The following is a 15797-nucleotide window of genomic DNA, read 5'->3' on the forward strand; positions in this document are numbered from 1 at the left end:
CGATTTTTAAGAATTCTCCTTAGCTGCCTGAGACTGAGCCGAATTCCAAAGAATTTCTGAGGCAGTGAATCCAAGTATAAAATAATTCTCGATTGCATCATTACGGCTAACCGCTCGATTTACAGGCAAGTACTCAGGCATGACAGCTTCCGTGGAAGAACTTTGACAATCCTTTAATTTCTATCAGCTAGCGAATCCCTTTTTTTGCGTCACTTGTTTGTTTACTACTTATTTAACTTTTATTTTAGTCAATTCAGTTGTAAACACCAAATGTATTTGTATTTAGTTAAGTATAAACATACCTACCCGCCTCGACTAGCTTCAGCTATTTGCGGGTAGGTATATAAACACCTTGTAACTGTCTATTGACGGTGAATATAAAGAAATCATCATGATCGGCTCTTCTTGTTTCAACCACGTGCACGAATTTCCACTTACCAGTCAGTTACTTGAGCCTGCTAAAAAAGTCGCTAAAAAGTCGCTAAAAAAAGTCGCTAAAAATATCGCTAAAAAAGCTGCTGAAAAGTCGATAAAACGATCAAAAAAAAAAAAAATTACAATTATTTCCCTGGGACGAGGCAAAGATCATGTGACCTGGCACGTGATTCGATGGCGGGAGATGTCCGATGTTCATGCACAAGGTCATTTTAGTTGACGGTATTTCGAGCTTTTTAGCAGGTTTTCGTCGAGCTAAGATCAAAACATATAAGCTTAAAGTTTAAGTATGATAGATGAGGCTTCTCAAGATAATTGCTATCAAGTTGTATTCCTTGTCGATTCGAATCCTTCGCTTTGGGGATCCAGCTATTCTGCGGAGAACGCGGCGAACGCCATTCGATTGTTCGCGTTGCGAGTTCTTGTCTATTTCAGCGATTACAGGAATGGAAAGCGATCAAATATACGTTGGGGATACAAAATCTTCACTTCTAGGTCACTTTCGCATCATGTTGAGCGGCATGACTTCAAGGAATTCTCAATATCTGTCTTTGAAGATTTTGAAAATCAGGTGTCGAAAAAGTTGAACGAGTCTTTTGCTCAAAATGCGCAAGATGGGAACACATTACCAATGCTTTCTAAGCCGCCAGCGGGAGCTAAGTGCATCTGTTGTGCGTTCACAAATGCAGTTCACGATTTTCAGTGGGATGGACCAGACATGAGTTCCCCGGTAAGAACAACTCGTGGAAATGTCAACTCATTGTGCAGCAGCAAAAAGAAACGAAATGTTATGTTTCTTTTGAGTGGTTGTCCCCGCGATGATGCCTCGATCCAAGACTTTGGAGGTGAAATTTCACCGGCCTTAACATCTTTGGAGAGTCTAAAGAATGTCCTAATGCCTTCTGTATTGTACAAGGAGTTTAAAGAACGTCAGATTTGTTTGCAGTGGGTGAATATTGGAAATGTCCAACCTGAAGAGGTAAGTTTATGTATGAACTGCTTTTGCTCGTGCTTTGTGTAAGCTTAAGAGGGTTAGTATGACAGTGAATTACTGATGCATGTATAATTAATGTATGGGATGTGGCAAACTGTATAAACATCTTTTGTGACTGTTTTGCTGGTAGTTCTGACATAATGGTTACCATGGAGACAGGTCAGCTTCACAAAAAGGACACCCTAAATTTCAGTTTTATCGCAAATTATCTCAAAAACTAAGTTGGTGACCTACTGTTTTTATTGTTTTGCCAGGAAGCACCCCAGATTCTTGGATAACTTTCTTCCAAACTGTTCTATTTGAAGTGGCTTCCTGAATGATGTATGCATGCAAAAAATCAAGACATGTCACTGTCCAAAATTTTGAGATGAAAACAAATGTTTCCTGCAGGTTCTGTTTCTGATTTCACTGTTCTATGCTGCATTTCCTCTTCTGGTCTACTGCATGCACTTCTCTAGATATAATTTTGGTTCATTCAGCTAGTGTGAGTGGGTTGCAGCTGAAAACTCTTTTGAGCTTCCTCATTTTTTAAATTCAATTTTGATTTCTTGCTTCTTCACTGCATTACATTGTGTGTTCAGTGCATTTAGTTGCATTAAGTTGTACAGTGGCATGGTAGTAGCATGTCCTGAGTACAGGTGGTTTGCTAGAGTCATAGTTGAGTCATAGTCATAGTAAATTTGCTGAATAATTTGTTTGTATTAATAGAAACAAATTAAAACTAGCTATAAAATGCCTTATTGAATACATGAGTTTGAAGGGTCTTGCTAAAGTAACCTATAATGTAGGGTAGAATTAAGCAAACCAAACGTCTGCTGTGGACGCGTATACGCGTCGTCTAGTCAGACTCATAAGTATGTATGAGCTATCTCCTTGTTTTCGTATTGTTGATTTTTTATTGTTCTTTTGAATTGCTGAGTCTTTGACAAAGTATGACTACACTTGCTGACTTTCTTGTAGAACCGGCTCAGCAACAAAGAACAACTTTGTGCGTGATTAGTCACACATCTTATCCGAGACCACAGTTCGGTTCCTTTTTACAGGAACCAAGTCTGCGAGACAGCCAACTGTCTTTGTGTTTTTGTTGGAGCAATGTGTATGCTCCAGCTGAAAAGAGTTAGGTCTCCAAGCGTTTTCTCGGTTCCTTGCGGATTACAACCAATGGTATTGTGCATTTTTATCAAGGAAATGCTGTTTTCAAAGTTTTAATTTGAAAGATAAAAGGACAATCAAGCATGATAATAATGTGCAGCTACTACTTAGCAAGGCTAAAAGCGATCGCGGGTGTTTCCATTCTCCACAATCTTGTTGTTTTAAGCGTGGTTTTCATTGAGTTTGAAGTTTGATTAAAAAGAATTGGTGTAGCATATGATAAAATTTAAGCATGTTTTAGTTTCTCAACAACTATCCATGGGTGTGTTTTATAAATAATATGCGGAACAAAGAAACGCGCCGAAACAGATTTATGGAACACTCGCTGCCGCTGATTTGATTTACTTCAACTGTCGACCAAACTAAAAAAAGACTACATACAATACAATACAATACAATACTTTATTGACACTCCCCTGGTGGGGCTTTTCAGTGACAATGTAATTAACAATATGAACATACCTATGAGAATTAATTATGTAATAGATATTATCACTACATACTATACAATTATAATAAAATTAATACTAATAAGATACTAAATGCTGTCACGACGTACTATTAACAAAAAAATTAGTAACCAATTTAATTTTGAGGTAAAATTTAAACGTAGAAATCGATTTTGCAGTTTTAAGAGTACCGTCTAGATTGTTCCAAATATGAACCATGCGGTAGTAGAAAGTTCTCTGCACGGTACTCGACTTATACAAGGGGATATTTAAAAGTTGGCAACTTCAAGTCACACGCCCAGTGACCGCAATTCTTGTCGTAAATTGATCGCCAAGATAATGTGGAGCTTGATCAGTCATGCATTTAAATGCCATGACAGCATCACGGAAGAAAAGCTTTTGTTTAACTGGTAACCAACGTAGATCTCTTAGTGCAGTGGTTATGTGATCGAATTTCCTGGTACAGTACCGCTCAAAAGTAAGTCACCAGTCTCGTCTTGTTTCTCGCGAGACGAGAGTCGCGTCCCTCGAGACGAGAATCTCGTCTTGCGAGAATCACAGATGCGAAAATATTGGAATATTACCGAGTTTCTCGCGCACTTGTCTTGTGATGCGTTTATCCGTGCCATTTTTAAAACGCATGCCAACGTGTTCGCATTGCAAGAGTTATGTGATTCAAAACGATTTGTCCTTCATTCAGTTCAAAGGTTTCGATTCGTGCACAATGTAAGAGATGATTTATTTTACAAAAATCGTGTCTTCACTCACTTCAAAGGTTTCGTTTAGTGACAAGTTTAGCGACGAGTTTGTAAAGCGATGCGCTAAGCGAACTCGCCGGGAAATCAATTTGCAATTGAAACTTTCCCGCACACACACAATTCCTACCTTAAAAAACCAGCCTTTTTAAAGTCAAGTTTTGTGCCTGTATCTATAAAACAGTTTTTGAATACCCTGAAACTTCAGAATTGATTTCAGTTCATTGTGCACGGAATTTGCATTTCGGCAACGGGAAGATGTCAAAGGTTACCGCGCCGCGCTTACATCTCAACCTTCAAAACCGAGGATTTTGATCGGAAAGTTTCATTTGCAAAGCATTGCGATTTCGCCTTCAAACGCATTGAACTGTTATGTATAAAATACCAACGAAACAATTTGCACTTGAAAACCAAATCAACGCGAAGTTGCAAGTGAAACATGAGACATCCTCAATGTGTTCAAGAAAGTGTAACGCAGTGGCTTCATAACAAAAACTCTGAAAGATCCAACTTATCATTTTTATTACATTTTTGTTTTATTTACATTTACACGAACGCGCTTTATTAGGTTCTGCAGATTTATTAGCCATTAGCTCCGATAACCCAACGGGCCACTTCCGAATAAATGCGCAATGAGAGATTTATCAACAAGTTCGCTAGTCTTCTCCGCAGCCGTCGTTCGCTTACACTGACCCTCAACTTGATATTCTCGCAAAACTCTTGCGAAAAAGTCAAGCCTTAGTAAATGTACTTACAGTTTTTTCACCCTCTCGTGAGACAAGAATCGTGTCTCGCGAGAGGGTGGTAACTTACTTTTGAGTGGTACTGTACCTGTATTAATGCAGGCAGCAAAGTTCTGAACTGACTGTAGTCTACAGATGTTTTTGTTCAAGGTATTCGACCACACTGTGGAACAGTACAGTACATGCAAAAGCTATAGTATCTTCAAAAATAGAATACAACGTGGCATTTTCCCCTGTAATTGGAAGATTGGAGAGGTAGTCAGGGCTGTCACTAAGATTTGAAGTTGCTGGATAAATACAGTACCGTGCAAATGTAAGTTGACAGTCTCGACTCGAAACTCGATCCTATCTTGAAGCTTTCGAGAATCGAGTATCAATGCTCGAGTTTCAAGTATCAAGTATCGAGACTCTCAAAGAATTTTTCGAGGATCTTGACGGCAGATTTCGAGGAAACGATTAATTTCTCGAACCTCAAACAAAAAGAGAGAACAAAAGCGATTTTCGTATGGCTCTTGCACGTAGTCCTTTCTTAGTTTGGTCAAAAGTTGAAGTGAATCAAATCAGTGTCAGTAAGTGTTCGATAAATCTGTTTCGGCACGTTTTTTCCTTCCGCGTATTATTTTAAAAACACTTCTGTTCGCGTTGTTGTGAAATTAAAACATGCTTAAATTTTTCATATCCGACACCAATTCTTTTTAATCAAACTTCAAACTCAATGAAGCAAACTAAACTACAAGACTGTGGCTTTTTCGCAGAATGTAACACGATCGCTTCTGAAATATGTTTGCTGCGCAAGCAGTACGCCACAAGATTATACTTGTTTGTACTCGAATCTATCGAATGAAAACTTCGAAAAAAGCATTTCCTTATTTAAAAACGGACAACATTTACGGCAGAGTTCAGCAAGGAACCGGGGAAACTTCGACATGACCGTTCGCTTGCCTTAGAGAAGACTTTGAAAACGGCCACGAATGTTTACATCTTTGGCGTTACAAATTTGCATAAATATTATCGAGATAATCTCAAAAGGCAATGTCCCGTTTTCTTCATTTTCTATCAACTGATTTGGGATTGTAACCGTGTCTTCCTCTGACAGATGACTGGATTACCTGTTCACTAAACCAAGTTTTAAAAGTGACGAAACTAAAAGATTGCGACTTTTTCGGCCGCTGTTTCACAAGCCGAGAATGGAAACACGCGCGATCGCTTTTAACCTCGCTAAACCAGTACACTGCAAATAATTATGCTTGATTGTACTTTAAACTTTTGAATCAAAACTTCGAAAACAGCATTTCCTTGATTAAAAACGCACAATACTTTCGATTGTAATCGGCAAGGAACCGAGAAAACGCTTGAAGAGCGAACGCTTTCCAGCTCGAGCACACACATGCGCACATCGCTCCAACAAAAACGTAAACACAGTTGGCTATCTCTGCAGAGTTGGTTCTTGTAAAAAGGAACCGAACTGTGGCCTCGGATAAGATGTGTGAAAAACTAATCACGCGAAAAGTTCTTTGTTTCCCTGTCTCGAAACTCGATGCACTCGACTCAAGCCTCGATCCTCAAAGCTTTCGAGTTTCGAGGATCAAGTCTCGAAGTTCGAGTTTTGAGGGACTGTCAACTTACATTTGCACGGTACTGTACAACAAGTAGGCGGGGAATCAAACAGCTAGGAATTTCTTTTGGTTCTATTTTTCTTCTATTTTCCTATGAAAATAGCCGGGGGCCATGTTCTTAGTAACCAGGGGAAATCCCCAGTCCCCGCCTCTTAATGACAGCCCTGGGTAGTCCCGGTATAAGAAGGGGACTAAATCAGACTGCGCCAACTACTGACCACTGACTATGCTTAATTTAAATAGCAAATTATTGGAGAGCATTGTTTGTGATTCCTTAGATTATCACCTTGTAACAAATGAACTTATTCACTCAAATCAGTGGGGTTTCAAGAAAGGTGTCTCTACCGAATCACTATTTTTGTATTTGACTGAAGCATGGAAAAAGGCAATTGATGATGGCTGCAAAGTTGGAGTTCTATTTGTTGACTTCAAGAAGGCGTTCAACACCGTCGACCATGCCATCCTAAAAGATAAATTGTCAGATGTAGGTGTGTCTGGTGTGTTCCATGAGTGGATCGCAAGCTACCTTCATGAAAGATTCCAACATGTTACTTTTAACGGTGTACGATCAAAGCTACAACAAATTGATATCGGTGTTCCCCAAGGTGCTTTACTGGGTCCCAGACTCTTTACAATATATGTCAAGACTTACAAAACTCATCCGAAACTGGGTGCATTCATATGTTTGCAGATGACACCACAATTAATTACCTTGGGAAAGGAGTCGAAGAAATCATTGATGCGTTAAATCTAATATTAAATGACTTCAAAGTCTGGTGCTGTAAAAATCACCTGACTGTTCACACTGGTAAGACCGTGGCAATGCTGATTTCTAGCCAAGTTTTTGTCGGACCAATGAGACCTCTAATGTCCGTAAACTCTTGCATTTACTTCACCACCAAATCCACTTGCGCGGGTGTTGAAATTGATTATAAACTGAACTGGAAACCGCAGGTTAAAGCCCTGCACTATAAGTTTGGAGGAAAGCTAAAATTCCTTAAAAAGCTCAAAGTCCTACCCTCAGGTGTACTAGAAGAAATATATTTTAAAGGGGTTGTCCCAAGCACCATGTACTGCATTGCTATTTTGGGGATCCTGTTCACCATCCACATGTAATGAATTGCCGAACTAATCCATAAACTGTCCAGCGAAACTCCTGACTCTGACATCCTTGACCTAGTTAAATGGAATTCATTTGGCTATATTTACAAACGTAGACTCGCTTCTATAATGTATCAAGTTTATCATAAAAGTTTACCTGATCAACTCACTGCCCTCTACAAAACGCAACATTGATAATAGGTGTATTAATGACTTTCCGCATGTACGGTGTAACAGTAACCTTGGTAGAAATAGTGCAAGGTACAGAGGGCCCATTGTCTGGAATTTGCTACCTAAAGCCATCAAGGATGCTTCCTCCTGACAGCTTTTCAAACAAAAACTTAGACAGGCCTCAAGGACATTAGATCGTATTAAATTCAAAAAGGAGGCCTGTGTGATAACATCAAAGCAAACAGCCTTTTTATATTTCTTAGTTCTTGAAATTTCTTTACGTTAAATAAGCTTTTATAAATTTAGACTTGTACTTATATTTAAGTAGTTTTTTAGTTCCTGGCAGGTCCAAACCAGCCTTTGGGTTGCCGCAAACCGACCTGCCTCAACAAAAATTATATGTATGTATGTATTGCTTTTGTTCTCTCTTGTTTGAGGTTTGAGAAATTACTGTATTCATTTGTCTATAAGCCCACCTCGGCTAACCCTAAACTTCTGTCTGTTTTAATCAGCAGTGGTCGAAATGTTGCCTGTCTGTCTATCGATTTCAGGTAATTTTAGAAAGTGACAGGTAAAAAATATGTGCTTGTCACTGGCGACAGGCAAGAAAATCCTTAGTAATTGAGAATTTAGCGATTTGAATTATATTTTCATCCGTTTCACCACCCACAGTCGTTCTCACTCGTGCAGTTCTCGCACAGTAGTTACCAGACTGTACTTAATAAAAGCAAGATGATGCAATCTTTGCAGTGTGAATGACAAATACTGCAAATGTGTCCTGCTCCTGCGTTTCGTTGCTGATCAAGCGTGAGTTTACAATATGGATTGTTTTCTGACCCGTAAGCAATGTGCTAAAGAAGCGAAAGTTGAAGAAGTTCACGTAGAAGAGAATTTGGAAACACCGACGAGGAAATGAATAATGTACAAGTATTCAAGTTCAATGAGAAATGGAAAGATGGGCGCCCGTGGTTGTCAGCAGAGGATGGAAAGATGTTCTGTTCTTACTGCAGAGAGTTTGATATTAAAACAAGCAGGAACAAACTCATCTCAGGCTGTGATTCGATGCGCATAGAGAATGTCCACTCACATGATTATGTGATTGGATTGTCATCGGATTATGGTGGAATGATGCTAAATTAAACAGGAGACTAGTAGATGCTTATGGGCCAAACCAAATGCCTCAATAGGCTGAGAAAATAAATTGACAACAAAATATCATTGCTTTCTATCAGTTTATTACTAACAAATTGTACAACCCAGTTGAGTTTAAAAAAGTGAAAATAAAATAATATTGAAATAGTATTGTTCAAGTTGGATGTTGGTGGAGACAGGTAAAAATATATTCTGCTTGTTACTAGACACAGGTAAGCAGTCTGGAACATTTCAACCCCTGATCAGGGAGGTTTTTAAAACATGTAAATTGAAAATACTTGGCTATAAGCCAAGACCACATTCAGAGAATTCCATTCTCAAACAAACGGAAATGAACGCAAAATTTTCAAAAGAGTGTTTCAATGCAGTATTGCTGTAAACAATGGAAAATGCTCGTAAGCCTATAGATTGTGTTGATAATTAACTCGAACAAAAGAAAAGCATCCCTCTCAGAAAACATGCATTTCCACACTCGTCGTTGTTCATACAATTTTGCATTTAAACTGAAAATTGTAGGAGCCAAAGCCGTCGAAAACAATTCTGAGATAGCCAGAGAGTACGGCATCAGTGAGTCTATTTGCCCTGCCACTGGAGGAAAGATCAAGAGAACCTCTTCAATGGACAGCTCAAGATGTCAGTGAAATGCACAATGATGGGCAATTACACTCTGAAATATCTGCAGCTGGATGAGTGGTTACTTGACTGGTTTACAGAGCAGAGGTCAGCAAAGAAGCCAAAGTGAGTTCTCTTTTAACGTGATCGCAAATTTCAACACTTATCATGTGATGAGTTTGTTTACCAAGGAGGGAATGGGCAATTCTGATTGGTCAGTTTTGAAATCTTTCGAAGCTAGTGGAGGAGGAGGAGATGGACGACGAATTCAACGCTGACACTGAGGACGAACAGTAAGCTGCATTTACTATGCACGAAAAGAACCTCTCTCCGCTCCTTTAGGAGCCACCACATAAATAACATCAATGGCCAACTTCAACTTGTTTTGTCATTTATTTCTGCATGCAGTATCTCAGGCTTATAGACAAATTAATCTGTGTTTCATATGAATTTGCTGTTACGGAAATATTTTGTTTGGAAACACACTTGGCAATAAGCCAAGGTCCCTTCGCTAGCTCAAATTTTTGACATTTTAATAAAGTTTTGTGAAAAAATCGCTCGGCTTACAGACGAATAAATACAGTAATTGTTTCCTTAAAAGCTGCCATCGAGATCCTCAAAAAATTCTTAGAGCGTCTTCTCAATATGCATATGCATTCAATTTTTCCCACTAATTTAGACAATCCCAGCTAAAAAAACATGAAACAGTTCTAGGGGAGCTAAACCCCCTTCCCCTTTTCAATGTTGCTTCCTAAAAAAAAAAGCATTTTCCATTCTAACAATGGTTATGATAAAATACGCTTAAACACAAGCTTCAGTATATGAGTAGCCAACGTATTTTGTTTGATGGGTTTGAATCAGATAGCTTATATTTATGCGTCGGTGCTCCAGAGGGAAGTTGTCTAGGTCTGCTTCTTTCTACAGTTTATGCCTCAAAGCTCTTGGAGATAATTCAAGCACACCTACTTGACGCTCATTGCTTTGCTGATGACACTCAACTCTACTTATCTTTTAAGCCCAACATTCTGAAGGATCAAGCAGAGGCAGTGTGCGCCATGGAAAGATGCATTAGTGAGTTAAGAAAATGGATGTACCAGGACAAACTAATGATGATAAGACTTAATTTCTTATTATCGGATCTAGACCGCAACTGTTGGAAATTAATCCTTGTACTGTCCTGTACTGTACTGTTGGCACAACAGACATTAAGGTTACTCCAAACCTTCGAAGGGCTACTTTTTGCCGAATGTTTATTTTTCGATCAAATTAAAGTTAATTACTTAAACTTACATTTTCAAAAACAAATTATTTAAAATCTTAAAACACACGTGAGAACATTGAGAAAAAGGTATTTTCGTAGAAAAGTTAATAAGTTTTCATGGTGACATAATCTCTGTAAGGCGTGGACTCCCCAGCGACCTTTTCGCGGCAACGGCTTCATTTTAACTTATTAGCACTTTTTGTTTACACTCGAGTTTGAGTGCTGTGGTTTTGGAAATAGACAAGTCAATTTCTTATCACTTTGCAGCACAGAAGGTGCTAAGTATCTTGAATCTTCCTAGACCAGTGAGCAATGTTTCGTGGACTTCACATACGAAGGCTCCTGAGAAAGCTGTAAACGAGCTCCTCGAAAGAGAACTCAAAAACGCGATGCTACAACTGAAAAGACACAGGCGTACTTCTTCTGTTCACTGATTCAACTTGAAAAGTGGGAAACTCCTATCCTTTTAATGCTATAAATTTAGTTTAATTGATATTGAAAGCTTTATATGGTCGAACCTGTATATAACGGCCCTGTATTAAGCAGCCACCCTCTATTAAGCGGCCAGTTTTTAAAGTCCCGATTTTTCGCGCATACAAACGCTGTATTTGGTACCTGTATTAGGCGGCCACCTCTATTAAGTGGCCGTGGCTACCCTGCAGCAGTCCCATGTTTGTCTTTCTTTGTTATTTTTACCTGTATTAAGCGGCCACACTTGAATGGAAAAGCCATATACACAGTACCATGGATGACAGGAATTGTCGCTGGAAGTGCGGAGGTGCCAAACGCACGTGTCCCACTTGTTTAAGTCGCTGCGATTTTGACCCTAGTCCTATTTTAACTTGAAGAATTTTGTTATATATTGTGTTACTTTTAATTAGCAACATTACCGTTATAACTCCACTTCGATCGTAACAAATATGAAATGATGAAATGAGATATTTTGTTGTGAACTGCAAGTCACGTAAGTAAGTGAGTTAAAAATACAGTATGGCACCAGCTTATATTAGCGACTTAATTAATGCAAGAGAGTTCGCACGTTTTTTACTGCACTCTAATTCAGGCGCTATTCTATTACATCCATCAGGGAAAATGAAAAAATCCTTTGGTGACAGATCTTTAAATGTAGCTGCTGCGCTTACACTGTGGAATGCGCTCCTGGCAAGCCTGCGCAATATTGATTCTATTACAGTAACTTTTAAATCTTGTCCTAAAACATATCTTTTTAAGTTTGCTTTTAGCCTTTAGCACTTATTTTATGTACATATTGACTATACTCTTGTACTGTAATGTGCTTTTGATCATTGCATGTTAAAAAGCACAATATAAATTAAAAAAATTATTGATTGTTACTATTATTATTATTAACATTGAGTAGGGGAGGGGGGTGTTTGAAAAATATTTTACCTGGATTTCAGCTTCAGCAGTTCAATACTGGTATTATTATGTTTTTTAATCAGTGCTATTATGTTTGGTTTGTTAGATGTTAGTGATAATTTCAAGTCTTTGAACCATATTATATTTTACAAATTATATTTTACTGTTGCAAAAAAAAAAACAACAACAACAACAACTACAATCCTCAAAATTTAGTGAGTACATAACTTAATAAATGTAGTAAGAATTAAAGATTTCCTAGCTAAACAAATCCTTGAAAAATGACAACTTTTTGTCAATGTGCTCGCCTTAGAAGATTATTAGTAAGTCATTTTGTTGTTGGTGCATGTATTAAACTAGGCTGTTCTTTATTGGTAGAATACCAGCTTGAGACCATTATTGGAAGCCTTTGTGCAAGAGTTTGGGGGATGTGTAATACCACTTTCCTCCATTGGTTGTGGCTCTATCATTCAGGGTGTTTCATCTTCTGCACAAACAAACTCTTCTTCTTTTGATGGACTCCTGCTTCCTTTCAAAACTGCAATGGATTTTTACATTGCTGGAAAGACAGCAACATTATCTGAAATATCTGATATTGTTCCACATCCTCTTGACATGAAACTGCACTGCTCAGAGACTAGAGGATTATTGTGCTCTTCAGGTAAATTAGATTAAGTAAGATTAAGACGTCCACTTAAAAGCTGGATTAATGAACCATGTTTAAATAATTGGTACACCTCAAATTGCCTTGAACAATCAGGACTTTAGTATCCAGGGCAATTATTACCTGCTTACATGTATTTTTAGAAAGGAAATTATTCATGTTAAAGTTAAACATTAAAGTATGCTTGTGAATTGAATGAGTCATTACAGTTGGTAGATGGATTTATGGTCCTTGTAGTCTTGAAATTTATATTTGTTCTTCTCTGGTTCCTTCTGTTCAGAGTGAGATGACTTATAATAATTTTTAATTGACCACTTTTGTTCTTGCAAGTTTTGGCATGGAAGGCCAAGTAGGCCTTGGGGCATCTTTGCAAGGGTTTACCTAAAATCCAGAATCCAGAATCCGGACTCCAGAATGCAGAAAATGAAAATTCCTAGAAATGGAAAATGTCAACAAACGTTAAGTTACTTGGGGAACAGAAACTGATTATAATATCAGATAGGAGCCCAGTAAAATTTTCCAAAGTTTGCCTAAGTTTCTCCAATTCCTGCAGTTAAGCCTATAACATTTATTCTAAGGCAGTCCCTTTAAAGTGTAAAGCTTTAAAGCACACCAGAACGATCTTATCTATGCATTTAAAATCAAATAAACAGAATCTGGAAATCAGAAAAGACTTTATTTTTATTTTTATTTTTTCTTGTAGAGGGCAATATTTTAAACCAAATATTTCTGGAAATGGTCAAACTCTTTTCAGCGGTCATTGTGTTTCACCAAATTTCCTGGGCAAATCTATTTTTAAATGGTATCACTATGCAAAGTTTGCTGTCAAAACATTCTTTTTTGTATAGTTATGATCCATTGCGATTAGCACGATTGTTTATGACACACCTAATTCAGCTAATAAGAAAGTTGTTTAGCTATGGAATAGTGTAAATTGTTCTTTTCTTTCTTTTTTTCCTTTTCTTTGTCATATGCTGATTGGCTTGTGAGTAGGGGATTTTTGTTCTTTCGGAAGAGCTACAGGCAAGAGATGTGTATGAGTGGTGGTATTTTGACAGCCACAAAGCATTGTGGGGATTTGTTGTAGACATCAAGTACATAGACTAGTGTCATTCTGGTGTGTTTTAAAGCTTTACGATGTAAAGGGACTGCCTTAGAATACTTATGCCATAGGCTTAACTGCAGCAATTGAAATCTGAAGCAAACTTTTGAAAATTTCTCCGGGCTCCTGACTGATGTTGTAATTTTTCAAGAGCTATAAAAACTGTTTTCCAAGTGACTTTAACCTTCGTTGAAATTTTCATGTCGACAAATTTTCATTTTTTCTGGATTCTGGATTCTGGATTCCAGCTTTTAGGTAAACCTTCTTTGCAACACCTTTCCTAATGACAGGTCATTGAATAACTTGAATGGAGTCTTTTTCTATTACTTTTTGTTACAGTGCAAGATTTAATTACATTAAATTAGGCCTTTCCTTACTCGTTACAATGTGTTAGAGTGTTATTGTGTGGTTCCATAAAATATCCATACCTCCCCCACGGAAGAGATTGGAAATTCCAGAGTGGTGGTGGGGGGGGGGGGGGGGGGTTCAAGGGTCCAGGAAATTCCTAAGGGGGGGGGGGGGTTGTATCAATAATATATTTGTTTTTTTCCAGACCGACTGGTATGTTCAATTTTCGTTTGTTTGCATTTTCCTCCCGAGTCGCGGACGCAAAAATAAATCTTGCACAGCACAAAATGAATATTTTCATTGTGGTTAGGCTTGATTTCTGTCGCCGCTCGAGTGCGGTCATTTTCCCGAACAGCGGCTGGTACGCGAAGCCCATGTTGTGGAAAAAAGACAAATAAATCGTGTAAATTACACCCGCTTGATCTGCCACACATATTTAACTAGGTATTTCTGTCACTTCAAGCTGTATCGTCTCTGCTGGCAGACATTTACGTCGCATTTTTTCGTTTCCATTCTCCACCGTGAAAAATATTGTTTGAACTGAATTATTGCGTGATCAACATTGAACTACAATGACTGTAGTAATTTGGAATCGACAGAAAAAAATTCTCTGATTCCGATAAAAATAATTCTTCGAGAACTAAGTAAAAGGACGGTAAGACAATTATAGTTCAGGAGGCAAATATTATTTGTCAAAATTAACAAGCTGCGTGCGATATAAATCAGATAAATAAACAACGTCTTGTTGCTTCACGAATTTTAACTCAAAACGTTAAATATATTTTCGCATAACAGACGGGAAAAATTTCTTCGATACCATGGTAAATCACGTTGTATCAATGATTAAATCATTACATTTGCATATAAACACGAACCATTATTCACACAATTTGGTTTACAGAACATTCCAGCGTCTGGCGCTGAAATGTTTTCAAACGCAGGCTTAACTTTGAATGAAAAAAACCTATTGTAAAGATTTTTTAGCTCTGCCAGGTGTCCAGAGTAGCCAGTTTACCATAGTCAAACAGTCTTAAATAAAAGAAAACTTATCAAGTTCCGAAATCGACAAGTCAAATTTTGACCGTCACACGACGCTAAATATTGTCGCGGGAAAAGATTGAATTCCACTGTACGCAACTCCGACAAGATCAAAGATCGAAGGTTATATTTCGTGACACAAAAAACAGTTACTATAAAATAACGGCTTGGAGAACCCTATCTCATTGGAAAAAATAAAAAACATCGGAATCTTCGTTAAAGGCCAAGAAAGATTAGATTTTCCATGTAATCTGAGACACCATATTCTTTCTGAAATTTAAGAATTGGTTCATGCTTAGCGTGCGTATATCGAGTTATGGATGCACGCGGGAAGTTTGGAGAGCACGCGAGAAGCGTAAGAGTTGCTCGAAGCGTAGCCGAGAGCAAGTCTAGCTACTTGAGTGCTCTCCAAACTTCCTAAGTGCATCCATAACTCTATATACGCACAGCTAAAAGCATGAACCAATTCTTTTATAACATAGCGAAAATGAAGTAAGCGATTCCTGGAAAACAGGTTTTGTTCCTGATTAATTACAAAATTCTCTGAAAAAAAAGGTGACAATAGTTTCTCATATCGGTTTAATCTTAATGTTTCATTAACTTCGACAAGCTCTTATAAATATATGTTTTTTATGGTGTTGTCTCTCTGTAAAAAGTTTTTTATAACATAGCGTGTGCATGCTTCCTTCACCTGACTTGCACACGTCATCGGATGGACACACGGCCGTGCGTATGTTGAGAAATGTACCATGATGGCGCCAATAGGAATTAGATTAGGATGCACGCGCGCTGTTATAAACTTAAATATTTGGCGCGGAAATTTGATA

General features: G+C 38.0%; 1 protein-coding gene, 1 long non-coding RNA gene and 1 pseudogene across 2 annotated transcripts in view; 1 reads left to right on the top strand and 2 right to left on the bottom strand.

The window, feature by feature from the left end:
* The window catches only part of LOC146477034 (uncharacterized), a 2204-nt pseudogene extending 1843 nt beyond the window's left edge, over positions 1 to 361 (bottom strand).
* LOC146477026 (uncharacterized) overlaps positions 1 to 15797 on the bottom strand; it is a 310708-nt gene that overhangs the window by 192769 nt on the left and 102142 nt on the right. The gene's annotated exons all lie outside the window — the stretch shown is intronic.
* LOC146477035 (treslin-like) overlaps positions 584 to 15797 on the top strand; it is an 88428-nt gene continuing 73214 nt past the window's right edge. The window contains exons 1-2 of the mRNA XM_085114083.1: positions 584 to 1414; positions 12197 to 12479. Of these exons, the coding sequence (XP_084970209.1) occupies positions 725 to 1414; positions 12197 to 12479 (973 nt within the window). The 5' untranslated portion in view covers positions 584 to 724. The remainder of the gene's footprint in view (positions 1415 to 12196; positions 12480 to 15797) is intronic.

The sequence above is a fragment of the Pavona decussata genome, unplaced genomic scaffold, assembly GCF_977016875.1.
Source record: "Pavona decussata unplaced genomic scaffold, jaPavDecu1.1 SCAFFOLD_72, whole genome shotgun sequence".
NCBI classification, from domain to species: Eukaryota; Metazoa; Cnidaria; class Anthozoa; order Scleractinia; family Agariciidae; genus Pavona; species Pavona decussata.